This window comes from Nerophis ophidion, linkage group LG22 (assembly GCF_033978795.1).
Source record: "Nerophis ophidion isolate RoL-2023_Sa linkage group LG22, RoL_Noph_v1.0, whole genome shotgun sequence".
Classification (NCBI taxonomy): Eukaryota; Metazoa; Chordata; class Actinopteri; order Syngnathiformes; family Syngnathidae; genus Nerophis; species Nerophis ophidion.
In genome coordinates this window covers 33,485,010-33,512,483 of record NC_084632.1, presented here as the reverse complement: position 1 = coordinate 33,512,483, position 27,474 = coordinate 33,485,010, and the positions used below count along the sequence as shown (strand labels likewise).

At 43.9% G+C, this 27,474-nt stretch overlaps 1 protein-coding gene across 2 annotated transcripts in view; it reads right to left on the bottom strand.

The window, feature by feature from the left end:
• mylk4b (myosin light chain kinase family, member 4b) overlaps positions 1-16,194 on the bottom strand; it is a 103,813-nt gene extending 87,619 nt beyond the window's left edge. Inside the window, exon 1 of one of the 2 annotated variants that reach the window (XM_061883745.1) lies at positions 15,932-16,194. In XM_061883745.1, the coding sequence (XP_061739729.1) occupies positions 15,932-15,996 (65 nt within the window). In that variant the 5' untranslated portion in view covers positions 15,997-16,194. The remainder of the gene's footprint in view (positions 1-15,931) is intronic. The other variant, XM_061883746.1, reaches the window with a different exon arrangement.
• Positions 16,195-27,474: the final 11,280 nt, after the last annotated feature.

Below are 27,474 nucleotides of genomic sequence, written 5' to 3'. Positions count from 1 at the left end.
TAATATGATCCCTTTAATGCGCCTTTTAATCCGGCGCGTTTTATGGTCCGAAAAATACGGTAATGTAATAATCCATCCTTCCATTTTCTACCGCTTATTCCCTTTGGGGTCTTGGGCGGTGCTGGTGCCTATCTCAGCTACAATCGGGCGGAAGGCGGGGTACACCCTGGACAAGTCGCCATCTCATCGCAGGGCCAACACAGATAGACAGACAACTTTCACGCTCACATTCACACACTAGGGCCAATTTAGTGTTGCCAATCAACCTATCCCCAGGTGCATGTCTTTGGAAGTGGGAGGATGCCGGAGTACCCAGGGGGAACCCACGCATTCACGGGGAGGACATGCAAACTCCACACAGAAAGATCCCGAGCCCGGGATTGAACCCTGACTACTCAGGATCTCCGTATTGTGAGGCAGGAGCACTAACCCCTCTTCCACCGTGAAGCCCAATGTAATAATAATACAGAAATATAAGTGGATTGATAATATAAAAGTAAGGAATTGTGCAGCCCCAACTCTGTAGTCCTGATGGCTTCATCTGGCCGGGATCTTCAGCTCTCACTGGATCGGTTCGCAGCCGAGTGTGAAGCGACCGGAATGAGAATCAGCACCTCCAAGTCCAAGTCCATGGTTCTCGCCCGGAAAAGGCTGGAGTGCCATCTCCGGGTTGGGGAGGAGACCCTGCCCCAAGTGGAGGAGTTCAAGTACCTAGGAGTCTTGTTCACAAGTGGGGGAAGTCTGGATCGTGAGATCGACAGGCGGATCGGTGCGGCGTCTTCAGTAATGCGGACGTTGTATCGATCCGTTGTGGTGAAGAAGGAGCTGAGCCCTAAGGCAAAGCTCTCAATTTATCACTGACAGACGGACAGAGAGAAACACTTTTTATTTCAACAGACTCTTGGGCCGTACCTGCTGTCAAAACTCTAAAGACCGACTGCACAGTTTCTGTCTTCACCATAAAAGACCTGTTTCATCCTGCCTGTGCTAACAAAATAAGAGTCTCAGAAAGCTAGCGTGCACAAGCTAGCAAGCTACGGAGTTTGATGCCAATGTATTTCTCCCCCGCCTTCAGCAACCAGACACTCACTGACGTCCCTTTTTGTGTGCTGCGACTTAAAGGGCCACACACACATATGCTACTCTCATAACAAAGCGTTTAAAAACGAATATGCAAGTTGGACGAATGAGATGCCAAATCCAACCACTTTCATGTGGTATTGGACAGAAAGGAGGACTTTTTTTCCCTCCATTTGAAAATGAGGACGTTATCAGCACCACTGTCTAATTCCAATCAATGCAAGTCATCAGAATCAAATACACCAACTTATATTCTTGTCTTCATGAAAGAAAGGAATCTATGTGTGTTAAACATGCTTGTATTATCATTAAACACCATCAACTTGTTAACAAAAATGTCTCTTTCATAAATAAATAAATAAATATAGATTAGAATTATGAATGAGGTAGATCTCCTCGACTTGGTCAATTGAAAAGTAGCTCGCCTGCAGAAAAAGTGTGAGCGCCCCTGCTCTAATAGGCCTTACTGACAACAACGTGGGATCTAATTGGCTATTGCAACTGTCTATCATTGTATGTCCCCTGTGCGCTGCTCGCGATGCTGAATCTGAAGGCTCGAGGCAGATTTGGTACAGCATGGCAACATAAGCTGAATTCTGATTGGATAAAAACTCTATAAACTAAAAACAACAGCGCTGGAAGGAGCATAAGAAGAGAATATGAATACTTTTAGATTTAAAAAAATTATAATAATTTTCTATTTAATTATGATCATGATTTCTGGTTATGTTTGGCCAGCATAGAAGGCCTTGATGGTCCTGATGACCCACCACTGAGAATTTAAAGCTCCCTCTCTGTTATAGTAGACGATGGTCTGGTCACAGGCATATTTGGGAGACCCAAGGCAAAGCCTCATTACAAAAATACCACAGTTATTTACCATGTTGTGAGTTTTCCTTGCCCTTATGTGGGCTAAACCGAGGATGTCGTTGTGGTTTTTGTTGTGGTTTGTACAGCCCTTTGAGACACTAGTGATTTAGGGCTACATAAATAATCATTGATTGATTGATTGATTGATGTTGTTAGAAAGTGCCATGACCATATAATCGCACAATAAGCATCATATATATTTTACTGTAATTGATCAATTTAAAAAAACATTAATCAACATTTTTTTTTTTTATTAAAATGTTCTTCACAATTTCAAGTGCTTTTAATATTCACATATTTGTGACGTAACGCTTCACTTTCCATTCTCCTGCATTCTCCACTGTTGTAGGTAATTCTTGAATTATTTGGAAAAAAAGATATAAAAATAATGAAAAACTTGTTGAAAAATAAACCAATGATTCAATTATAAATAAAGATTTCTATACATAGAAGTAATCATCAACTTAAAGTGCCCTCTTTGGGGATTGTAATAGAGATCCATCCGGATTCATGAACTTAATTCTAAAAAACATTTTCACAAAAAAAGAAATCTTTAATATCAATATTTATGGGACATGTCCACAAAAAATCTAGCTGTCAACATTGTATATTGCATTATTGCATTTCTTTTCACAGTTTATGAACTTACATTCATATTTTGTTGAAGTATTATTGAAAAAATATATTTATAAGCAGCATCATCCAAACTATACATATAATTTTGTTGTTTGGAAGAGTACCTTTTAAAAACCCTTGCCTCTTCTGAAAGTGTCAAGTGGCACTGAAATGGGCATAAATTCCTGAAAGCCCAGATGGCCCTAAGGGGATCGCTGAATGCTGGGTTTTATTTTTGGTACACTATAGCAGGGGTTCTTAACCTTTTGACCCAACTTTTCCAGTACAGTGGACCCTGGGGCCCACTCAAATATTATTACTGAATTAGCAATCTTACTCTTGATTTGAATCATATTCAATAATTATAGCTAACTTCCTTGCAGTTTAACAGGTGGAAAACCACGTCTTATACACAAAGAGTCTATTCTTAAAACTAACCAGCACGTACAACATGCCAAACAAGGCAATCGACTTAACAAATCTGATTCCAAAAACCAATATTAATCAAATGCTCTGGAAGGAACTGACTCATAATGAGCTGATATAAATAGACCCGTATTATTTTCGGGTCTCCCCATGTCTAGCATTAAAAGATTACAGTTGGTACAAAATGCGGCTGCTAGACTTTTGACAAGAACAAGAAAGTTTGATCACATTACGCCTGTACTGGCTCACCTGCACTGGCTTCCTGTGCACTTAAGATGTGACTTTAAGGTTTTACTACTTACGTATAAAATACTACACGGTCTAGCTCCATCCTATCTTGCCGATTGTATTGTACCATATGTCCCGGCAAGAAATCTGCTTTCAAAGGACTCCGGCTTATTAGTGATTCCCAAAGCCTAAAAAAAGTCTGCGGGCTATAGAGCGTTTTCCAGTACTCTGGAATGCCCTCCCGGTAACAGTTCGAGATGCTACCTCAGTAGAAGCATTTAAGTCTCACCTTAAAACTCATCTGTATACTCTAGCCTTTAAATAGACCTCCTTTTTAGACCAGTTGATCTGCCGCTTCTTTTCTTTCTCCTATGTCCCCCCCTCCCTTGTGGAGGGGGTCCGGTCTGATGACCATGGATGAAGTACTGGCTGTCCAGAGTCGAGACCCAGTATGGACCGCTCGTCGGGACCCAGGATGGACCGCTCGCCTGTATCGCTTGGGGACATCTCTACGCTGCTGATCCGCCTCCGCTTGAGATGGTCTCCTGTGGACGGGGCTCTCGCTGCTGTCTTGGATCCGCTTTGAACTGAACTCTCGCGGCTGTGTTGGAGCCACTATGGATTGAACTTTCACAGCATCATGTTAGACCCGCTCGACATCCATTGCTTTCGGTCCCCTAGAGGGGGGGGGGGGGGTTTGCCCACATCTGAGGTCCTCTCCAAGGTTTCTCATAGTCAGCATTGTCACTGGCGTCCCACTGGATGTGAATTCTCCCTGCCCACTGGGTGTGAGTTTTCCTTGCCCTTTTGTGGGTTCTTCCGAGGATGTTGTAGTCGTAATGATTTGTGCAGTCCTTTGAGACATTTGTGATTTGGGGCTATATAAATAAACATTGATTGATTGATTGAGATGTACTTACAATCATTAAACCCTCTTTTTTATCTCTCTCTGAAAACATTATTTATGTCCATTACAACCAATTACAATAAAACTTCCTTAAACGCTAAAATGTTATGACAGACCGCCTTAAAAAATTAAATTGAATTTTATGTTTTTTTTTTACTGAATGAGACACGCGAAATTTACATGACAATGAAGAATGTGGGGTCTACAATATTGACTATGAACGATAAAACACTGAATATTGACAATATATGAACGTCACACCCACTCTCGATCGACATATTTTACACTAAAGCAAAATGCAAAAAACACAGTGAAATATGAATGCAAAGGGTAAAAAAAAAACTCCAATCTGATATATCAATCAATCAATGTTTACTCATATAGCCCTAAATCACTAGTGTCTCAAAGGGCTGCACAAACCACTACGACATCATCGGTAGGCCCACATAAGGGCAAGGAAAACTCACACCCAGTGGGACGTCGGTGACAATGATGACTATGAGAACCTTGGAGAGGAGGAAAGCAATGGATGTCGAGCGGGTCTAACATGATACTGTGAAAGTTGAATCCACAATGGATCCAACACAGTCGCGAGAGTCCAGTCCAAAGCGGATCCAACACAGCAGCGAGAGTCCCGTTCACAGCGGAGCCAGCAGGAAAACATCCCAAGCGGAGGCGGATCAGCAGCGCAGAGATGTCCCCAGCCGATACACAGGCAAGCAGTACATGGCCACCGGATCGGACCGGACCCCCTCCAAAAGGGAGAGTGGGACATAGGAGAAAAAGAAAAGAAACGGCAGATCAACTGGTCGAAAAAGGGAGTCTATTTAAAGGCTAGAGTATACAAATGAGTTTTAAGGTGAGACTTAAATGCTTCTACTGAGGTGGCATCTCGAACTTTTACCGGGAGGGCATTCCAGAGTACTGGAGCCCGAAATGAAAAAGCTCTATAGCCCGCAGAGTTTTTTGGGGCTTTGGGAATCACTAATAAGCCGGAGTCCTTTGAACGCAGATTTCTTGCCGGGACATATGGTACAATACAATCGGCAAGATAGGCTGGAGCTAGACCGTGTAGTATTTTATACGTAAGTAGTAAAACCTTAAAGTCACATCTTAAGTGCACAGGAAGCCAGTGCAGGTGAGCCAGTACAGGCGTAATGTGATCAAACTTTCTTGTTCTTGTCAAAAGTCTAGCAGCCGCATTTTGTACCAACTGTAATCTTTTAATGCTAGACATGGGGAGACGCGAAAATAATACGTTACAGTAATCGAGACGAGACGTAACAAATGCATGGATAATGATCTCAGCGTCTTTAGTGGACAGAATGGAGCGAATTTTAGCAATATTACGGAGATGAAAGAAGGCCGTTTTAGTAACGCTTTTAATGTGTGGCTCAAAGGAGAGAGTTGGGTCAAAGATAACACCCAGATTCTTTACCGAGTCGCCTTGTATCTGATGTATCACTAAGCTTTAGAACTTTGTTGTAAAAATCTCCCTCATGTCCATCCCTGACACCCGCATTATAGGCTTGCCGCTCTGGAAACACTCTGTGGAAACGCTCCCCACCCACACTGCCTGGTGCCTCGTCTGAGGTACTATGACTTAAATTACCATAGTAACTAGTATATCATGCAAAAGTGCAGATTCTAACCACTGAAGTACTTTGTATAGTTCAAGACATACGGTCATTTGAAAATATCACTCCACATCATAATGGCAGATACAGTTTCCATCTTAAAGATCAAAAAAAATTATTTGGGAATGGCCGGCGGGCCAGTTTGAAAAGCATGTGGCCCCTGGGCCTTAATTTGCCCAGGTCTGTTCTCCAACAAACCAAAGAGTGCAGTTGTGATCAATTGATCAATTTTTTTTTTCAAGATGGTGCTGCTGTAGTGGCTGCTGTAGGCAGGAGCTCTGTGCTCTTGCGTCATCCTTTTGTGTTTCCCTTTTGTTTTCATGTGTTATTATATTTTTTTGCATTTTGGTCCAGGACCCTTTGGGACTGTGTGACAAGGGGTGGCACTTACGTGACCTCTGTGGTGCTTTTTTTGTGGACTTCTGGATCCGCCTCCTGGGAGCCTTTTGGCCATGTAGACCAGCTGCTGGGTCTCTGCTACACCAGAGTCTGTTTGGATGTACTGGAGGAGATGCGGATAGGGGACAGGACTGTGGAGCTAGCACTGAGCGCTGGGACGGAGAGGCTTTGCGGTGTCTTGGCTGGGTGAGCAGGTGTCGGACACCTCAGTCACCTTGGACGTATCCTCGCTCATCCATGCGGACTGGACACTGGCCGAGAGTGGAGTCGGCTGTCTTGGTTGCTTTGTTGGGTCTGCTCCTGTCTCTGGCCATGCTCCCTCCACCCCAGCGGACGATGGCGTGGAACACCGCAGAGGCCACCACAGTGGATATGTTTCTTTTACTTTGTATTCATAGCTGTATGTAGAAGTGTCTGGTTGTATCTGCTGCTTTAATGTCTTTAATGTCCTCTGTGGTCTTTGATGTTTGATGTTTCCCTCTTACACACATGGAAGAGGGATGTGTACTATGGCTATGAGTTGTTGTTTTTTTCCATTGGCCTTAGTCTGCACCCCCACTCCAGGGCCCAGGCTAAGACCGATTTTTTTAATTTTATTTTAATCTTCTATTCTTTTCTCCCATCTCCCCCCCGTTTACCTGTATGTCATCTTTTTTGTAAGGGGCGCTGGAAGCCGGCAGACCCGTCAGCGATCCTGTTCTGTCTCCCTGTAATGTTTGTCTGATCTTGAATGGGATTGTGCTGAAAATTGTAATTTTCCTGAAGGAACTCTCCTGACGGAATAAATAAAGTACTATCTAATCTAATTGATTGCCCAGAGAAAATACCACAAAAATTAGATTGTTAGATGAAAGAGAAAAATTCAAATTCATTAGAACGAACATGATCAAGGCACTAGTATGGGCTGGCAGCACTCATGCTGTTATGCCATGGAACTAAGGATGCAACGGTACAGAAGTTTCATGTCACGGTCATCACAATTATTATGGCATTGTAGAATGTGCTCAAAGTTTACTGATACACACACTGAAATCTTTTAACCAAGTAGTATTTTTTTTTCAATTTTTATAAAATATATACAATATACATTTGTGGCAGAATAAACATGAAATATTTGTCTGACTTTATAGAGACATATGTTTTATTTTTATTGTTCAAATGTGTTCATCTTGGTTTTCGTTTTAATTCGTAGAGGTTTTAGTGTATTTTTTTAATGATGAAGAAAATACAGGTATTGGGTGTCACTTTCAGTTTATGTGACTTCACGTGAGTTTATGTTTCTGTTGTCAATACTCTTACCAGTATAGATAATTCACTCTGTATTCAGAGTGCACAGCAGGTTTAATGTGAAGAGAAATAATAACCGTTGGGAATATTACTGCGGTTTATCATCATACCATTTATCGTTACATTCATACATCCAACACGGAAAAAATGTCATGTCTTGTGATCATGTTTTGTTTAATTATGTTCTGTTTTGTTTAAGACTCCATTGCTTCTTGTTTTTGCACTTACTTGTATGCTTTGTTTCCATGCCAACCCATTAGTTTTCATTTGTCCCCATGACACGCACCTGTTTTCAATCACCACAGTATTATTTAAGCCACATTTGCAAAGTAGTCAGCCTGGCGACATCACCTTCTGACCTCCCTTCACCCACCCCAAAAGACGATTCCAGACCGCAGGGAGCGCGTCTGGTATCCGCTCCTTGAGGGCGGGGGCTAGGGCAGGGAACGGTACGGGTGGGGTGGCTCAGTGGCGCCACGCCAAGCCGCAACCCCAGGCCCGACCACCACCACCAGTCTTTCGGCCTGCCAAGCCACAACCTCCGGCCCGGCCACCACCACCAGTCTTTCAGCCTGCCAATGCCAAGCCGCAACCTCCGGCCCGACCACCACCACCAGTCTTTCGGCCTGCCAAGTCGCAACCCCCAGCTAGGCCACCTGCTCCAAGTTCAATTATAGCACCAAGTCCAAGTCCTCGGCCAGCACCAAGTCCAAGTCCTCGGCTAGCACCAAGTCCAAGTCCACGGCTAGCACTAAGTGCACGTCCACGGCTAGCACCAAGTCCTCGTCCACGGCTAGCACCAAGTCCACGTCCACCACCAAGTCCACGGCTAGCTCTAGTGCCTGCACCACGCCAAGCTCCAACCTCCAGTGCCTGCACCACGACAGGTACCATTACTTGCTCCACACCTAGCACCAGTACCTGCACCATGTCAAGCGCCGCCAATGGCAGCTCCACGCCGCCAGTGGCAGTGCCTGCACCACGACAGGTACCATTACTTGCTCCACGCCTAGCACCTGTACCTGCACCATGCCAAGCACCGCCAGTGGCAGCTCCGCGCCGCCAATGGCAACTCCGCGCCACCAGTGGCAGCTCCACGCCGCCAGTGACAGCTCCACGCCGCCAAGCGCCACCAGTGCCAGCTCCATGCCGCCAAGCACCGCTAGTAGCAGCTCCATGCCGCTAAGCGCTGCCAGTCGCAGCGCCGCGACGCAAAGCGTCACCAGTCACAGAGCCACGACGCAAAGTGCCGCCAGTCGCAGCTCCACGCCAAGACCCTCCAAGCCAGGACCCTCCAAGCCAAGACCCGCCACCTGACGCGCCACACCAAGCCTCACCACAACAAGCCTCGCCACCTGCCACCGCACCCACGACAGACCCGTCAGCCGCCGCTGCATCCACGCCTGCCACGATGACGACGTGCTCGCCTCCTCGTCTGCCACGGATGTGACTGCTACGTGGTCGTCCGCCACGCCAAGTGCGCCGACCTCCTCGTCGGCCACGGATGTGGCCCTTCCCGGGTCGCCCACCTCGTCAGGTACAGCGGCCCTCTACGCGTCGCCGCCACCTGACTCTGCCTCGGTGGATCCGGGGTCACTTGGGCTGGCGACCCACCGCCATGTCCCCCTACCGCCCTCCCATGACTCTTGATCCTGCTTCGTTTTTTGTTAATTTTTAGACATCTGGGATCTGTCCTTGACGGGGGGGCTCTGTCATGTCTTGTGATCATGTTTGGTTTAGTTATGTTCTGTTTTGTTTAAGACTCCATTAGTTCCTGTTTTTTTACTTCCTTGTTTGCTTTGTTTCCATGCCAACCCATTAGTTTTCACCTGTCGCCATGTCACGCACCTGTTTTCAATAACCACAGTATTATTAAGGCCACAGTTGCCAAGTAGTAGGCCTGGCAACATCACCTTCTACTCACCCTCCACACCCATGTATCCATGCAAAAGACCCATGTTCCTTTCTCGTCACAGTAAGTGTTTTGGTTTTAGTTGTTCATAGTTCTGCCATTGTGCAAGTTTTAGTTTATGTCCATAGTTTTGCCTTAGTGCAAGTTTTTTTTTTCATAGTCAAGTTTTGAACCTCTACTGAGAGCGCCTTTTGTTTATACCCTTTGTTTTTTGTAATATTTTTGAGTTAAGATTAAAGATGCCACTACCTTCGGGATGGCGTGGCGCGGTTGCGAGAGTGGCCGTGCGCAACCCGAGGGTCCCTGGTTCAATCCCAACCTACTACCAACCTTGTCACATCCGTTATGTCCTGAGCAAGACACTTCACCCTTGCTCCTGATGGGTGCTGGTTAGCGCCTTGCATGGCAGCTCCCTCCATCAGTGTGTGAATGTGTGTGTGAATGGGTGAATGTGGAAGTAGTGTCAAAGCGCTTTGAGTACCTTGAAGGTAGAAAAGCGCTATAAAACAACCCATTAACCATTTCATGCCACGTCCGTTCCAATCATTTTGCACCACGGGGAACCAACACCACCAAAATCTACGCCTTGACAAAAAAGTGGTGAAATTGCTTCATGATGTGCACCAATGGTGCACTACGAGCTAAACACATATTGTACGTGGTTTCAATTTTTGCAAAACTGCAGATGAAGGGTAAAACTAGTTATGGAACAGCTTTTTGACAACATTTAGCTAAGAATTGTAGCTATCATTGAAGATATAAACTGGGAACAAAAGCAAAGTTGTCACATTTGCGGCGCGTCTTGTTGCGCGAAGTTGTCACCTCTTGGATGCACGACGAGCAGACAGGCAGGATTGCAGGTAAAACTTGATTTAATATACAAAAATAAAAAGAACACTGACAAAAAGGCATAATTACGCACGGAAGCTAACGCTAAGCTTAGCAGGATACAAAAAGTCCAAACGGTGACGTGCTGAGCGCACACAAAGCTAAGACGAGACTTATCACAAATAAAGCAGAGAAAAGCAGAGAAACCAACGTGACTTGCATTCAGCAAACAATGAGCCAAGACCGAAGAAAGGAAACAGGTGGGCTTAAATACAGAAACAATAACCGGAACACAGGTGCGCATGACGCCAGAGCAGGAGAACCAAATGACGAAACCATGGTGACGAATCTAAACAAGGACATACATAACAGAAGGGATCGGCAGAATCCAAGCATGATCAAAAACATATCAACAGGCGAAACAATAAACGATCCGAGTCGCGAATTGATTGATTGATACTTTTATTAGTAGATTGCACAGTACAGTACATATTCCGTACAATTGACCACTAAATGGTAACACCCGAATAAGTTTTTCAACTTGTTTAAGTTGGGGTCCACGTTAATCAATTCATGGTACAAATATATACTATCAACATAATACAGTCATCACACAAGTTAATCATCATAGTATGTAAATTGAATTATTTACATTATTTACAATCCGGGGGGTGGGATGAGGAGCTTTGGTTGATAGCAGAACTTCAGTCATCAACAATTGCATCAACAGAGAAATGTGGACATTGAAACAGTGTAGGTCTTATTTAGTAGGATATGTACAGCCAGCAGAGAACATAGTGAGTTCAGATAGCATAAGAACAAGTATATACATCAGAAGTACATTTGAGTTGTTTATAATCCGGGGAGATGGGATGTGAATGGAGGAGGGTATTAGTAAAGTGTTGAAGTTGCCTGGAGGTGTTGTTTTAGAGCGGTTTTGAAGGAATATAGAGATGCACTTACTTTTATACCTGTTGGGAGTGCATTCCACATTGATGTGGCATAGAAAGAGAATGAGTTAAGACCTTTGTTAGATCGAAATCTGGGTTTAACGTGGTTTGTGGAGCTCCCCCTGGTGTTGTGGTTATGGTGGTCATTTACGTTAAGGAAGTAGTTTGACATGTACTTCGGTATCAAGGAGGTGTAGCGGATTTTATAGACTAGGCTCAGTGCAAGTTGTTTTACTCTGTCCTCCACCCTGAGCCAGCCCACTTTGGAGAAGTGGGTTGGATTGAGGTGTGATCTGGGGTGGAGGTCTAAAAGTAACCGGATTAGCTTATTCTGGGATGTTTGGAGTCTAGGAGGTGCAAGCGTAATCGAAGAAGGGTTGAATGAGAGTTCCCGCTAGAATCCTCAAGGTGCTTTTGTTGACCAGAGAGGAGATTCTGTAGAGGAATCTCGTTCTTTGGTTGACCTTTTTGATCACCTTGGTTGCCATTTTATCACAGGAAAGATTAGCCTCTAGAGTGGAACCTAGGTAGGTGATCTCATCTTTCCTGGTGATAACAATGTCACCCACTTTTATAGTGAAGTCACTGACCTTCTTAAGTTTGATATGAATCGTGACAAAAGTAGAGTTATTTGTGGATTCTTTAGTCAGACAGTGTTTTGGAAAAGCATATGATTTTACTCACCGGTTTAACAGGAATGCTGCGACCAAAGCATGCATTTTTAAATGATTGTTTGTGTTTGTGTGTGTGTGTGTGTGTGTGTGTGTGTGTGTGTGTGTGTGTGTGTGTGTGTGTGTGTGTGTGTGTGTGTGTGTGTGTGTGTGTGTGTGTGTGTGTGTGTGTGTGCGTGCGTGCGTGTGTGGGGTAGGGCTGGGCGTATCGATACCAAGTATCGATAGTATCGATACCTGGTGAGTATCGGTATCGTATCGATACTGGCGTGATGGTATCGATACTTCACCAAATTAAGCGAATCACTGCGATTAAAAAAAAAATGTGGGCGCAGCGCTCCTCACCACTATATCCCTCCTCCCTAGTGATAGGTCGCGAACGAGATTTAAAAACACTTAAAAATTCATCTTCAACCCAAAATAAAATAAAATAAATACAATTAACATGACGCTGGTGCGTTCACGCACACACATCAGTATAATTCGCTCCGAGGTTCACTCGGACGCACACACACACGTGTGCGTTTCCAGTGCGACTTAATGTCTTGGTTGTAAACTGTAAAGTATTTTATTGCACTAAAATAACGATAATAATTTCTCAGTTCTTTTGTTTTGTGTTCATTTTTACAACTGTTTAATAACTAGTGTTTTCTTTTTTACTTAAGTTCTTGTGTGTTGTGAGGCGACTAACCAAGTTCAGTGTTTGTTTTCACCTTATTTGCACTATTTACTTTATTGTAATTGATATTACTTTTTTATTTGAATTTCACAGTTCTTTTGTTTTGTGTTCATGTTTACAACTTTGTTCAATAACTAGAGTTTTGTTATTTACCTTAAGTGTTTGTGTGTTTTGAGGCGACAAGCCAGGTTCAGTAGTTGTTTGCACCTTATTTGCATTACTTTATTGCTATTGATATTACATTTGTAATAAATATTTTATTTTTTGACTTAAATCGTTGCCCTGTGTTGTATTATTATCATAATCAATTAATAAAGGCGGAAGTACAAATTTGTTTTTCAAAAGTATCGGTACCCCGAAGTCCCCCCATCAGATGACGACACTTCTGGTATCGGTATCGGCGATACTGGCCGGTATCGGATCGGTATCGATACCCAAATTTGCGATATCGCCCACCCCTAGTGTGGGGCTCGTGTGCGTTTCTAGGGCCGACAAGCCTTTTTATTCAATGTGATAATTGTGAATTTTTAATGAAGTAATTAATAGATTAAAAAACAGTATTCTAAACCACCAATGGTAAGTTTTGTTGTTTTTATTTTTTGACTTAAAACATTTAACTCGGACCAACTTGCAAACAGCCCATTTAAGTGAAAATCAGTTTAAGATCCAACAAATGTCCAATGTACAAATAGGTACTGAGGGTAAGGTACCTCCTGCTTTAGAGCAGGAGGTACCTAACCCTCAGTCTATGGCCCAGGGCCATATAATACATAAAAGTCCATCCATCCATTCATTTCCTGCCGCTTATTCCCTTTGGTATCGCGGGGGGCGCTGGTGCCTTTTTCAGCTACAATCGGGCGGAAGGAGGTGTACACCCTGGACAAGTCGCCGCCTCATCGCAGGGCCAAAAAGTCATATCCATTTATTTCTTTGTCCGGCGGGTGTCTTTTTTGAAAAATCCATTCTTCAAGCTGTCACACTACTTTTAGTATTGAGCTTTTTTTATCATTATGTGCTGCTAGGTAAGTTAAAACATGAGCCAAAAACAAACGTCACTGTTTTGAAATGAGAGAAGGTGGCAAACGATGGGACACCAGAAGGGTCTCAGCGTGCCAAGAAATAGAAAACTGCTTTTTAAAAGAAAATATCAGATCAGTCAGTCAAATGATGGTTTCTACTTATCAACCCTTGCTCTGTAAATTATGCTGTGATAAACTTTCTAATAAAGCCATGAAACCCTTAAAACCCCTTGGCCACATCAAGACCAAGCAATAAAAGACAAGCCATTAGAATGTTTGAGTATGAAAAAAATGTGAACATGCAGGACAATCAATTATTGAAGAACACCACTTCACTGGATCGGTTCGCAGCCGAGTGTGAAGCGACCGGAATGAGAATCAGCACCTCCAAGTCCGAGTCCATGGTTCTCGCCCGGAAAAGGGTGGAGTGCCATCTCCGGGTTGGGGAGGAGACCCTGCCCCAAGTGGAGGAGTTCAAGTACCTAGGAGTCTTGTTCACGAGTGGGGGAAGAGTGGATCGTGAGATCGACAGGCGGATCGGTGCGGCGTCTTCAGTAATGCGGACGTTGTATCGATCCGTTGTGGTGAAGATGGAGCTGAGCCGGAAGGCAAAGCTCTCAATTTACCGGTTGATCTACGTTCCCATCCTCACCTATGGTCATGAGCTTTGGGTCATGACCGAAAAGATAAGATCACGGGTACAAGCGGCCGAAATGAGTTTCCTCCGCCGTGTGGCGGGGCTCTCCCTTAGAGATAGGGTGAGAAGCTCTGACATCTGGGGGAGTCTCAAAGTAAAGCCACTGCTCCATTGAGAGGAGCCTGATGAGGTGGTTCGGGCATCTGGTCAGGATGCCACCCGAACGCCTCCCTAGGGAGGTGTTTAGGGCACGTCCAGCTGGTAGGAGGCCACGGGGAAGACCCAGGACACGTTGGGAAGACTATGTCTCCCGGCTGGCCTGGGAACGCCTCGGGATCCCCCGGGAAGAGCTAGACGAAGTGGCTGGAGATAGGGAAGTCTGGCCTTCCCTGCTTAGGCTGCTGCCCCCGCGACCCGACCTCGGATAAGCGGAAGATGATGGATGGATGGATGGACTTTCTTTTTTAAAGGCAGGAGTATTATTTTCATTCCCATGTACAGTATAGGATCCTCACTCATGTAAACATTGGTTTCTAATCAAAGTCCTAACTCTCAAGGGGTTTTTACATGCGAGGAGGGTACAAGACTCAGGACACAGGGTCTAAGTGAGTACATGTTTTGATGGGACTGCAGGGAGTGTTCTCCCCAAGGCCTCAGTTGTCCAGGTTTAAAAGTTGCATGGAAACAGCTATCAAAGCCTATAAACCATAGGAATGTGTTTAAGCTTGTGCGCGTGTGTGTGTGCGTGTGTGTGTGTGTGAATTGTAGAATAGAACACAGCATCATCATCCAACTGTATGGTGTCAGTCAGAAGTGAGAAAAAATGTACAACACAACACAGCCAGGCATTAGAGGAAGTGATTTCTTCTACAAACGCCCAAACAAAACGATTGAATCTTCAAATTAATAGACAGAAAAACTACATTGCCTGCTTGATAGTTAAACCAAATACTGACTGAATGCCTTAACTTGTTATCAGTTTTCTAATGAGCTGGCCTTCTTAATTCGGCCTTATCATAGCCAAAGCAGAGTATAGATATTATCACCATTGGGCTCAAAGCTTTTCAAGGCAAATAGTTGAGTCAAAGCTGTTCTCTTTAACAAGTAGTGAAAGTGTTACCAAACCCTTGCAAACCCCAAAATTGAGTTGTCTTTGAGTTGACTTTAAGTCGCATAAACTTGTGTGCACATGTTGTAGAGTATATACAGATAGACACTTGCACACGCTGATTTTTGCACCAACTGACATTTTCAGTAACCACAGCCGCTCCAGTCCCTCACACTGCCGCAACTCTATAAGACAGTGTAACTGTAGAACTTTCACTCAGAGTGCTTTCCCATTTCGCCAAGAACAAAGCCAAGATCTTATTTTTAGGGACCGGCAGACAGCGCAGCACTCTGCTTTGTACTATGTATTTAGATGTTTGTGAAATAATGTTTTAGTTTTTTTTCCAAGCTTTCTATTGCGAGTTTGAAAAAAAAAAAAGTGATTTTAAAAACATGAAAAAAGGAACACATATTGCAAATGTAAAGCTTTCTTGATTAGCAGAGCTATTTAATGCAATGATTAAAAAGTATGCTGAATGACTTGACAAGTTGCACTTTGCAACGCATGTAACTGATACCTCTGGCAAGAGGGTGTTGGAATTCAAAATATGATATTTATGCCTTTGTAAGTTTGCATTACATACATGTAAATTCCAAGCAAAACAAACACAATTAAAGTAAAAATATTCTACATCGCAACTACCCTGTACAACTATATATTTTCCAGGACAGGACTCACCTTTCATAACTGGGCACATTGGCTATCACCAGAATCTTCTTCTCATTTCCTCCCATGTCTCTCATGGGGGTAACGGAGACCCTCCTCCGTTTTCTTCTCAAGCTTTAAATAGGCTTTCTTTTGAATCTTGCGTTTACTCGAACACAATACTTACAGCGAGTCGCTGTAGGCTATTTCATCCAGTGTGTCCGTTGGACAGATCCGAGGAAAAAGTCTAGCTGCTTGTGACACTCTGCAGTGGGAGCCACAGATGTCTAAGGATAAGGACGGGGGGTGGGGGGGGGGGGGGAGGAGAAGGGGTGTGTGTTTGGCGGATGAGAGGACGGGGTGGCAGGTGTGGGCTGAGGAGGAGGGGTGGGTTTAGTGTCCTCAGGGAATCAGGAACCATAGACAGGCACATAGCAGATAAAGTGTTCCAGGGAATGTGGCTTGTTATAATAGAGTGTGTGGAATGTCATATGTGTGTCTGCAGGAGGTGAGAGATGAAAGCCAGAGAGAGTGGGTCAGATAATGGACGCTTGGCAGGAGTGTTTACTTAAGGGCTGAAATTAGCGAAAGGCTCTGGTTTTTCAGTTCTCAATGTGTTTACAGTTGGTTTTGTTGCGATCTGCTGCTCGGATCTTCACATGTTTGTTTTTTTCCATTCTCAGTCTGACCCTTTTTATTTCCTGTTTTTGTCCATCACTATGGTTACACATCAGTCCACCTGTTAGTCTCGCCCCGCACACCTGCTACTAATTTTCACCCTCCTATTGGGACGGCGTGGTGCAGTGGAAGAGTGGCCGTCCGCAACCCGAGGGTCCCTGGTTCAAATCCCACCTAGTACCAACCTCGTCACGTCCGTTGTGTCCTGAGCAAGACACTTCACCCTTGCTCCTGATTGGTGCTGGTTAGCGCCTTGCATGGCAGCTCCCCTCCATCAGTGTGTGAATGGGTAAATGTGGAAGTAGTGTCAAAGCGCTTTGAGTACCTTGAAGGTAGAAAAGCGCTATACAAGTACAACCCATTTATCATTTATTTAAGCTCACCTTTTCTGTTTACTCATTCTCGGATCCTAATTTGTATTGTACCAGATGTCCCGGCAAGAAATCTGCGTTCAAAAGACTCCGGCTTATTAGTGATTCCTAGAGCCCAAAAAAAGTCTGCGGGCTATAGAGCGTTTTCCGTTCGGGCTCCAGTACTCTGGAATGCCCTCCCGGTAACAGTTTGAGATGCTACCTCAGTAGAAGCATTTAAGTCTCACCTTAAAACTCATTTGTATACTCTAGCCTTTAAATAGACCTCCTTTTTAGACCAGTTGATCTGCCGCTTCTTTCCTTTCTCCTATGTCCCCCCCTCCCTTGTGGAGGGGGTCCGGTCCGATGACCATGGATGAAGCACTGGCTGTCCAGAGTTGAGACCCAGGATGGACCGCTCGTCGGGACCCAGGATGGACCGCTCGCCTGTATCGATCGGGGACATCTCTACGCTGCTGATCCGCCTCCGCTTGAGATGGTCTCCTGTGGACGGGACTCTCGCTGCTGTCTTGGATCCGCTTTGAACTGAACTCTCGCGACTGTGTTGGAGCCACTATGGATTGAACTTTCACAGTATCATGTTAGACCCGCTAGACATCCATTGCTTTTGGTCCCCTAGAGGGCGGGGTTTGCCCACATCTGAGGTCCTCTCCAAGGTTTCTCATAGTCAGCATTGTCACTGGCGTCCCACTGGATGTGAATTCTCCCTGCCCACTGGGTGTGAGTTTTCCTTGCCCTTTTGTGGGTTCTTCCGAGGATGTTGTAGTCGTAATGATTTGTGCAGTCCTTTGAGACATTTGTGATTTGGGGCTATATAAATAAACATTGATTGATTGATTGAATTTGCCCACGCGCAACAGTGACGACTCTCATCATTCCATGCATGTATTTTCTCGCTAGCTCTCACGCTAAGCCACTTTATTTTCCAGCTTTCATGCTGAATGTTTTTGTTTACTCCTTTGTGTCCTCGTACCAAGTTTTAGTTTTCCTTGTGTTTTATCCTAGCTTTCACGCTAGCGTCTTTTGTTTACCTTTTCTCTTTACACCAGTGTTTTTGTTCACAGCCTTTTGTTATTAAATAAATACCCTTTAGCTTACCTATGCTGTGTTCTGCTTCGACGCATCCACGGGAAAACCACACCGGCATTACCATGCCGAAGAAGAGTCCTCACAGGTTTCACACTTTTGACAACCACTTATCACCTCTGTGACGGCTTCTTCGGACTCTTTGATCCAATCTAAAAAAATAATGGAAGAACAACCAAAATAGCAGTAAAATCAATAGATGACCTTAGTAGATTATGAAAACAATTTTACTTATTCCATGTTTACTTACAGAAGTACACGATGTAAGTATGTATGATTTATGAAAGAATGATACAGTACATATGATTCTCTGTAGCTGTGTCTCAATTCGGGGGCTGCATCTCTCCTAGGGCCCAGCCCATAGCGTGGACAAAGTGTGGGTCCCGGCGAGAGTCCTCCAGCAGGGGTGGGCAAACTTTTTGACTCGCGGGCCACAATGGGTTTTAAAATTTGACAGAGGGGCCGGGCCAGGTGCATTTGGAGGGAGTGTTTGGGCCGGATATACTAAAGCATTAAATGTAGTGTGTGCAAACCTCATAGCACAGTAAGAACACTACAACCCAATTTATTAACTGTCTTTCAAATGTGAAAAATAGCCCTTATCAGTTACTAAATTTGTCTCAAGGAATATGCAAGATATGGCATTTACATACTATTTCGCAGATACTGTGAGGAGGAAATGTAAATAGATTAAAATAACATACGCACTGTGATTTATTAAGATTGCGTCTGTTTTTAATAAGTTTCAATCGAAGGTGCAAAGTTCAATCAATCAATCAATTAGTTCGGTGTCTAGTTGTTAGTGAGGTTATCAATAGAGCCCACATACTTTGGGAATGGTGCCATTACCGAGGGCAGTAGGTCAGCAAGAGTTGTCGTTGTGGCTGTATTAATGTTGCGGCTGCTATAGCAGTTATTATTATTATTAGTTTGACGAACATGCGTCTGAACCTCGAATTTTATAAGGTAATGATCGGACAATACTTTAGTATACGGGAGTATCGTAACTTTGGAAACGGTGATACCCCTGACAAGCACTAGGTCTATCGTATTACCGTTGCGATGCGTGGGTTCATTTATTATTTGTGTGAGTTAAAGTTAAAGAAATCAACATTTATTGAAAAATGGAATCACTTTCAACATTCAAAACATATTATTACACAACGAAATACTCAAGCTCAATAATATCTACTTGTGTTAAACTCCGCAAAATCATGGATGGATTGTCCTGACCGCGCGCTCTACAAACTCGCCACGGACACCCTCGCCTTCACACGCAAACAGTACACGTGTATCGTTGCCAAGCACACAGACATAGGCTGTATTAAATATCCTACCTGCAGCTGAAAATTTAAATTTCAAATAAGAGCGATGTGCGGCGTGTTAATTAAGCTACTGTACCGCTGCTGTGCGTAAATGCGCATTGCTCTTAATTAAAAGACGCACTTTTAAACTTTCCATATGCATTTTTTCATAACACAGCAGAAAAACTCACCATTTCAGCGGGAACAGTGTTGTTGGTCTCCCTTTTTTGCCAGTGCATCAAAGTCTGGAGTTAGCAGCCCGATGTTTTTTCCAGTTAAATTTGGCGATCTATCCGTGGTGACATTGGCAAGTTTACTCCAAGGTAGCTTCATTCTCTCGATGACAGCAGACACCTGTTCATATAAGTCCTCTCCTCGCGTTTTCCCTTTCAGTGATTCCATGCTCAAAAGCTCCTCCGTTATCTCAAAACTGTCGTTAATCCCTCGAATAAAAATTAGGAGCTGAGCAGTGTCTTTTATGTCGTTACTTTCATCCAGTGCTGGTGAATATAACTTAAAGGACCCCGCCTTTTTGTTTAACTCGCTGACTATACCTTCGTCAATCAGTTCCGTGCTAAACTGATTTTTTCAAACTTGGCTTTGCTCTCCGGACACAAGAGACCTGCTGTCTCTACCATGCACTCTTTCAAAAACTCGCCTTCGGAAAAAGGCTTGCTAGCCTTTGCTAATTTGAATGCCAGCAAATAACTTGCCTTGGTACTTGACTCTTGAATTGCAGTTTGTCGGTGAAAAAAGTTCTGTTGACTCTGTAAATTAGCTGCCAACCTCTGAGCAGTAGCCGCCCGTTCTTGTGTTGACTGCTTGCTAGAATAGTTTGCATGCTTCGTGGCAAAGTGACGGCTGATATTGTACTCTTTGGCATATCAGACATACAGCCGTTGATCGGACTTCAGTGAAGAAGTATTTTGTTGTCCACTCCTTATTTAACACTCGGCATTCGCTGTCCACTTTCCTTCTCTTTGGTCCGCTCATTTTTACAGAAGGGCTTAATGGTGACGTGAAACGAAGTGAAAATTAAAGTGAAATAAAGAGAAATACGCGCCACTCCAACAGCGGTCAATGTGTTTTGAGTGCGCCATCTATTGGGGAAACGTGGGCATTGCAGGGAAAGGGGGAAAAAAAGGAGGTTTTTACTATAATTTGGACAAGTTCGGCGGGCTGGATTAAAAAGCCTAACGGGCCGTAGTTTGCCCATGTCTGGGCTAGAGCGATATGAAATGGGACTGTCTAGAATTTGGGAAACTTCCTGTTTACGTCTGTTGTTCCCGCCTTTAGATTTACGTAAATGTATTTGCTGCTCAGTCACGCAAGGTAGAATAATTAAAAACTGAAGAGAAGAATGTCAAATGTTTTTTTTTGTGTTCTTTTGTTTCTTTACCTTTTGAAGTTAATTAATTAACTGATATTATGTTCTACATATGCTGAATCTTTATATTCAACTTGGAGAAAGCCAACCTCCAGGTTTAAGTAAATAGCGTTTGAGCCCATGATATAATAAGGAGCCTTAATTGGACATTCGCATGTGGACTGGAATTAACTCTCTCATGAGAAAAAGCACTAAAACCAGCCTTCGGAATGCAAAAGTTATACCTCTATTCTGGAGGAGAGACCCCTTGTTTATCTTAACCATCAACCTACAAGTTATGGTATACATCAATCAATCAATCAATATTTACTTATATAGCCCTAAATCACTAGTGTCTCAAAGGGCTGCACAAACCACTACGACATCCTCGGTAGGCCCACATAAGGGCAAGGAAAACTCACACCCAGTGGGACGTCGGTGACAATGATGACTATGAGAACCTTGGAGAGGAGGAAAGCAATGGATGTCGAGCGGGTCTAACATGATACTGTGAAAGTTCAATCCATAATGGATCAAACACAGTCGCGAGAGTCCAGTCCAAAGCGGATCCAACACAGCAGCGAGAGTCCCGTTCACAGCGGAGCCAGCAGGAAACCATCCCAAGCGGAGGCGGATCAGCAGCGCAGAGATGTCCCCAGCCGATACACAGGCAAGCAGTACATGGCCACCGGATCGGACCGGACCCCCTCCACAAGGGAGAGTGGGGCATAGAAGAAAAAGAAAAGAAACGGCAGATCAACTGGTCTAAAAAGGGAGTCTATTTAAAGGCTAGAGTATACAAATGAGTTTTAAGGTGAGACTTAAATGCTTCTACTGAGGTGGCATCTCGAACTGTTACCGGGAGGGCATTCCAGAGAACTGGAGCCGACACGCCTCCAGCTGACTACAATCCGGCGTGTTGGTCAGCTTTAGGGGCATGTAGAGTTGGGTGTCATCAGCATAACAGTTGTCTTCCCAGTCACTTACACATGAATATCTCCTAACATGGTCAGGTTGTACTCTCCTGAATTAACACACACCCAGACCGAGAAAGAAGGAATAGAAGACTGTGGTTGGGCTCCTACAAGTTAGGAGTACCTCATTTTTTTACTTGACCTCCTCCAGGTAATGCAGTCCTGCTTAATGACGCTAGCTTGTAATAAAGCAACTTTTTGTTCAGTAAAGCGTCTCTGACGTCTCTTTTGATCCAGCTGCACGGCCGTGTCGCCCTTTTTCGCGGGGGAGGATGACAAGACCAGAAATACACATCACCTTATTTCAGAAAAAGCAGCCAAATTCAATCAATCAATCAATCAATGTTTATTTATATAGCTCCAAATCACAAATGTCTCAAAGGACTGCACAAATCATTACGACTACGACATCCTCGGAAGAACCCACAAAAGGGCAAGGAAAACTCACACCTAGTGGGCAGGGAGAATTCACATCCAGTGGGACGCCAGTGACAATGCTGACTATGAGAAACCTTGGAGAGGACCTCAGTTGTGGGCAAACTCCCCCCCTCTAGGGGACCGAAAGCAATGGATGTCGAGCGGGTCTAACATGATACTGTGAAAGTTCAATCCATAGTGGCTCCAACACAGCCGCGAGAGTTCAGTTCAAGCGGATCCAAGACAGCAGCGAGAGTCCCGTCCACTGGAGACCATCTCAAGCGGAGGCGGATCAGCAGCGTAGAGATGTCCCCAACCGATACAGGCAAGCGGTCCATCCTGGGTCCCGACGAGCAGTCCATCCTGGGTCTCGACTCTGGACAGCCAGTACTTCATCCATGGTCATCGGACCGGACCCCCTCCACAAGGGAGGGGGGGGACATAGGAGAAATAAAAGAAGCGGCAGATCAACTGGTCTAAAAAGGAGGTCTATTTAAAGGCTAGACTATACAGATGAGTTTTAAGGTGAGACTTAAATGCTTCTACTGAGGTAGCATCTCGAACTGTTACCGGGAGGGCATTCCAGAGTACTGGAGCCCGAACGGAAAACGCTCTATAGCCCGCAGACTTTTTTTGGGCTCTAGGAATCACTAATAAGCCGGAGTCTTTTGAACACAGATTTCTTGCCGGGACATATGGTACAATACAATCGGCAAGATAGGCTGGAGCTAGACCGTGTAGTATTTTAGACGTAAGTAGTAAAACCTAACAGTAATGCCTACGTCTGATTTTACTGCGGTCATGGGAGAGAGTTGTCATGAAGATGTTGACAAGCGTTCTAAAGCTGTTATTCTTAATTATTAGTCAATGCTGGATTTATTTTTATGCTTGTGAGTGCTTGTCGTAGTGGGACATGTACTTTTAAACGCACACAGACAATCCAGAAGATGTCCCGGAAAGAGTGCTCATGGTCTGTCCAGACAAATTTACTTTATTAATATGTAGGGGTGTATGTACACAAACGTTTCGGTTCGGTACGTACCTCGGTTAAGAGGTCACAGTTCGGTTCATTTTCGGTACAGTAAGAAAACAACAAAATATAATTTTTTTTGGGGTTATTCATTTACCAAATTAGTAAACAATGGCTTTATCCTTTTAACATTGGGAACACTATAATAATTCTGCCCACATTAATCTGCCTCAAGTTGTTGCCTGGATTAAATAAAATGACAAAACTTTTCTTCTACATATAAAAAGTGCAACATCAAACAGTTTCAAGTCATCATGCTTAATTTATTACAGCATTTGGGAAGCCTGTAGTTGGTTTTATTATGTAAATGTTATATTTTTATCAACATGGGACCCTGCCATTCAAAACTAAGCTGCTACATTACTAATGATTAACTACAATGAGTAACTATAGCTGAAAAAATTGTACAATACCAATAGGAGAGACTACTCATCCCTGAACACTTACATTATTATATCCACTATCAGACTCTTCGTTTAACATCATGTCATTTTTTGCCACTTCAACACAGCTCAATCAACACTGTCCGTAACACACACTCCGCAAAATGAGTTAACGTTACGCTAAAAGCTAATTAACATTCACCTCAAGCCAGGACTGCGAGTGAGCTGTTTAGCAGTTTGTTTCTAGAAGGTCAACATGCTCATAGTGATGTTACTAGTAGTTGACTGGGAAGTATTTATTATCATTTGGGGAGAGTACGCTGTCTTATGCTCACCTGCTAAACACCTATTTGCTCGACGCTGAAGCATTTACTACATGCAGTCTGAATACGCACTGCTGATTGGCTGTTACCGCACTGAATATGCACTGCTGATTGGCTGTTACCGCTATATATGTAACCAATTAGATGGTTGTGTGGGTGGGACAAAGTTGGGTGCTGTGTAGGAGACAGAGACAGAAAGCAGAGCAGCTTGTTAAGACTTTAGCTGAGGCGGCTACTTCATATGTTCGTGTGGAAAATCGTTCGGTACACCTCCGCACCGAACCGAAACCCCTGTTCTGAAACGGTTCAGTACAAATACACGTACCCTTACACCCCTATTAATATGTGATTCACAATTTTCTAATCTTGTCAATATGGTTGCATTATAGCCAGTAATAGTAAATGTTGGGATAACATAATATTATTATTTACAATCAAGGCAGATGAAATTAATCACAACCACGACAGCTTCAGCACATGGGTGTATTAATGTGTGTATGTTATAAAAATATTTTTTTTAAGTGAGCATCCAAACTGGTATATACGTCCATCCATCCATTTTCTACCGCTTATTCCCTTTCGGGGTCGCAGGGGGCGCTGGCGCCTATCTCAGCTACAATCGGGCGGAAGGCAGGGTACAACCTGGACAAGTCGCCACCTCATCACAGGGCCAACACAGATAGACAGACAACATTCACACTCACATTCACACACTAGGGCCATTTAAGTGTTGCCAATCAACCTATCCCCAGGTGCATGTCTTTGGAAGTGGGAGGAAGCCGGAGTACCCGGAGGGAACCCACGCAGTCACGGGGAGAACATGCAAACTCCACACAGAAAGATCCCGAGCCTGGATTTGAACCCAGGACTGCAGGAACTTCGTATTGTGAGGCAGACGCACTAACCCCTCTGCCACCGTGAAGCCCATATATACGTGTTTTGTGTCATTTCTTTTTGCTCTGTTGTTGTCCAAGTCCTCCTCCTTGATTATTCTACACAGCAACAAAAAAAACAGACAAGTTAAACGCAAGATCACAATAATCATTAATAAAAGTAAACATTTTCAGATAACATGCAAATGTACACACAAAAACAGCAAAAGCTAATATCGGTACATTGATGCACACATTTACAATACTTCATTATTATTAGAACATATCTTAGTCAACATATTGCGGTCTAAAAAGTACAAAAAAGATGTCAGGTTTTCCTTTTAAATGTTGAAAAAAAGCTCGGTGTAAAGAGAGGTGTAACGAGCACGGAGGTCGCTCAAATTACGATAGTAGAGGTTTTGTATTTGAACACAAATTTATCTCACTACTGACATCCCAGCTTGACATGTTGACATGATTTCAGCTGTTTTAAATGAATAAATAAAGCTATACTTACATTTTTAAGCTGCTCTTTCTCGAAAATGATTTTACGAGTTGAGCGCGCAAAGGATTTTGCGTTATGAAAGGACCCAAAGTGCAGACGGATGCAACCTTTCTTGCTAATGGGAAAAAAGGACACATCAGTCGGCCAGATTCGAAGGACACTTTGAATTCATTTTAATCGGGACAGACCTTCACGCACAGCGATGACATCAGCGCCCCACGGATGCACACTGCAAAGGATGCAGCGGGCGAATTGAGACACGGTTCATGTCTGGCTCGACAGGTTACAAGCAGAATTGTGAACCAATTTGACATCTAGTTAGCACGATTAGCAATTAGCAAAGCAAGTTTATTTATAAACAACGATTCGTACAAGAGGAAATTCCATCCATCCATCCATTTTCTACCGCTTATTCCCTTTTGGGGTCGCGGGGGGCGCTGGCGCCTATCTCAGCTACAATCGGGCGGAAGGCGGGGTACACCCTGGACAAGTCGCCACCTCATCGCAGGGCCAACACAGATAGACAGACAACATTCACACTCACATTCACACACTAGGGACCATTTTTTAGTGTTGCCAATCAACCTATCCCCAGGTGCATGTCTTTGGAAGTGGGAGGAAGCCAGAGTACCTGGAGGGAACCCACGCATTCACGGGGAGAACATGCAAACTCCACACAGGAAGATCCCAAGCCTGGATTTGAACACAGGACTGCAGGAACTTCGTATTGTGAGGCAGACGCACTAACCCCTCTGCCACCGTGAAGCCCCAAGAGGAAATTCAATTTTGTTTTACAGAAAATATTAAATTTAAGTGTTTTCAGCCTTAATTTGAACATTGCCAACATTGTCTCACATCTTTAGGAATACTATTTCAGATTTTAGGAGCAGAAAACTGAAACACAGCTTCACTATGTTTGGTTTTGACTCTGGGTGCCAGCAGGAGACCACTCCTGAATTGACCATGAATTGATTAACGTGGACCCAGACTTAAACAAGTTGAAAAACTTATTTGGGTGTTACCATTTAGTGGTCAACTGTACGGAATATGTACTGTACTGTACAATCTACTAATAAAAGTTTCAATCAATCAATCAATCCCTGGGGTCCTCAGAGCCTGAGATGGTTCAAATGGCTCTAACATTTCAGAGATGTACTTTGGAAGTAGATCATGAAAACACTGAGCTGTTTTAATGTATATTCTCTGAGCGACAAGAAGCCAGTACAGTCACCTGAGCACAGGTCATATTTGCTGGTTCTAGTCAGGACTCGAGCAGCAGCATTTTGGATGTACTGCAGCTGCTTTACAACTCTTTTCCAGTGAGAGAGCCATTACAGTAGTTGTACCTGCTGGAGACAAAGGCCAAGATTAATCTTTCTAAGTCTGATTTACAAGACGATATTCTTTTCATTTTTGTCAATGTTTTTAGGTGGTAAAAAGCTCCAGATGATATTGAATTAATGGGGCTCCAGTACTCTGGAATGCCCTCCCGGTAAAAGTTTGAGATGCCACCTCAGTAGAAGCATTTAAGTCTCACCTTAAAACTCATTTGTATACTCTAGCCTTTAAATAGACCTCCTTTTTAGACCAGTTGATCTGCCGTTTCTTTTCTTTTTCTCCTATGTCCCACTCTCCTTTGTGGAGGGGGTCCGGTCCGATCCGATCCGGTGGCCATGTACTGCTCGCCTGTGTATCGGCTGGGGACATCTCTGCGCTGCTGATCCGCCTCGGCTTGGGATGGTTTCCTGCTGGCTCCGCTGTGAACGGGACTCTCGCTGCTGTGTTGGATCCGCTTTGGACTGGACTCTCGCGACTGTGTTGGATCCATTATGGATTGAACTTTCACAGTAACATGTTAGACCCGCTCGACATCCATTGCTTTCCTCCTCTCCAAGGTTCTCATAGTCATCATTGTCACCGACGTCCCACTGGGTGTGAGTTTTCCTTGCCCTTATGTGGGCCTACCGAGGATGTCGTAGTGGTTTGTGCAGCCCTTTGAGACACTAGTGATTTAGGGCTATATAAGTAAACATTGATTGATTGATTGATGCAGCCCAATAAAGTAGGAAAGGTTAATTATACATACATGTCCTTCAAAATTGACGTCAAAAAAACTTTGCAAAAACTGTTATAAAATTAAAGAACGTTGATGTCTAACATTGGCTCCACGTTGTTGGTTGGGAAATGACCTAATTTAAAGTTTAAAATAATGTCACAACCCATTCCATTTTCTACCGCTTATTCCCTTTTTGGGGTCGCGGGGGGTG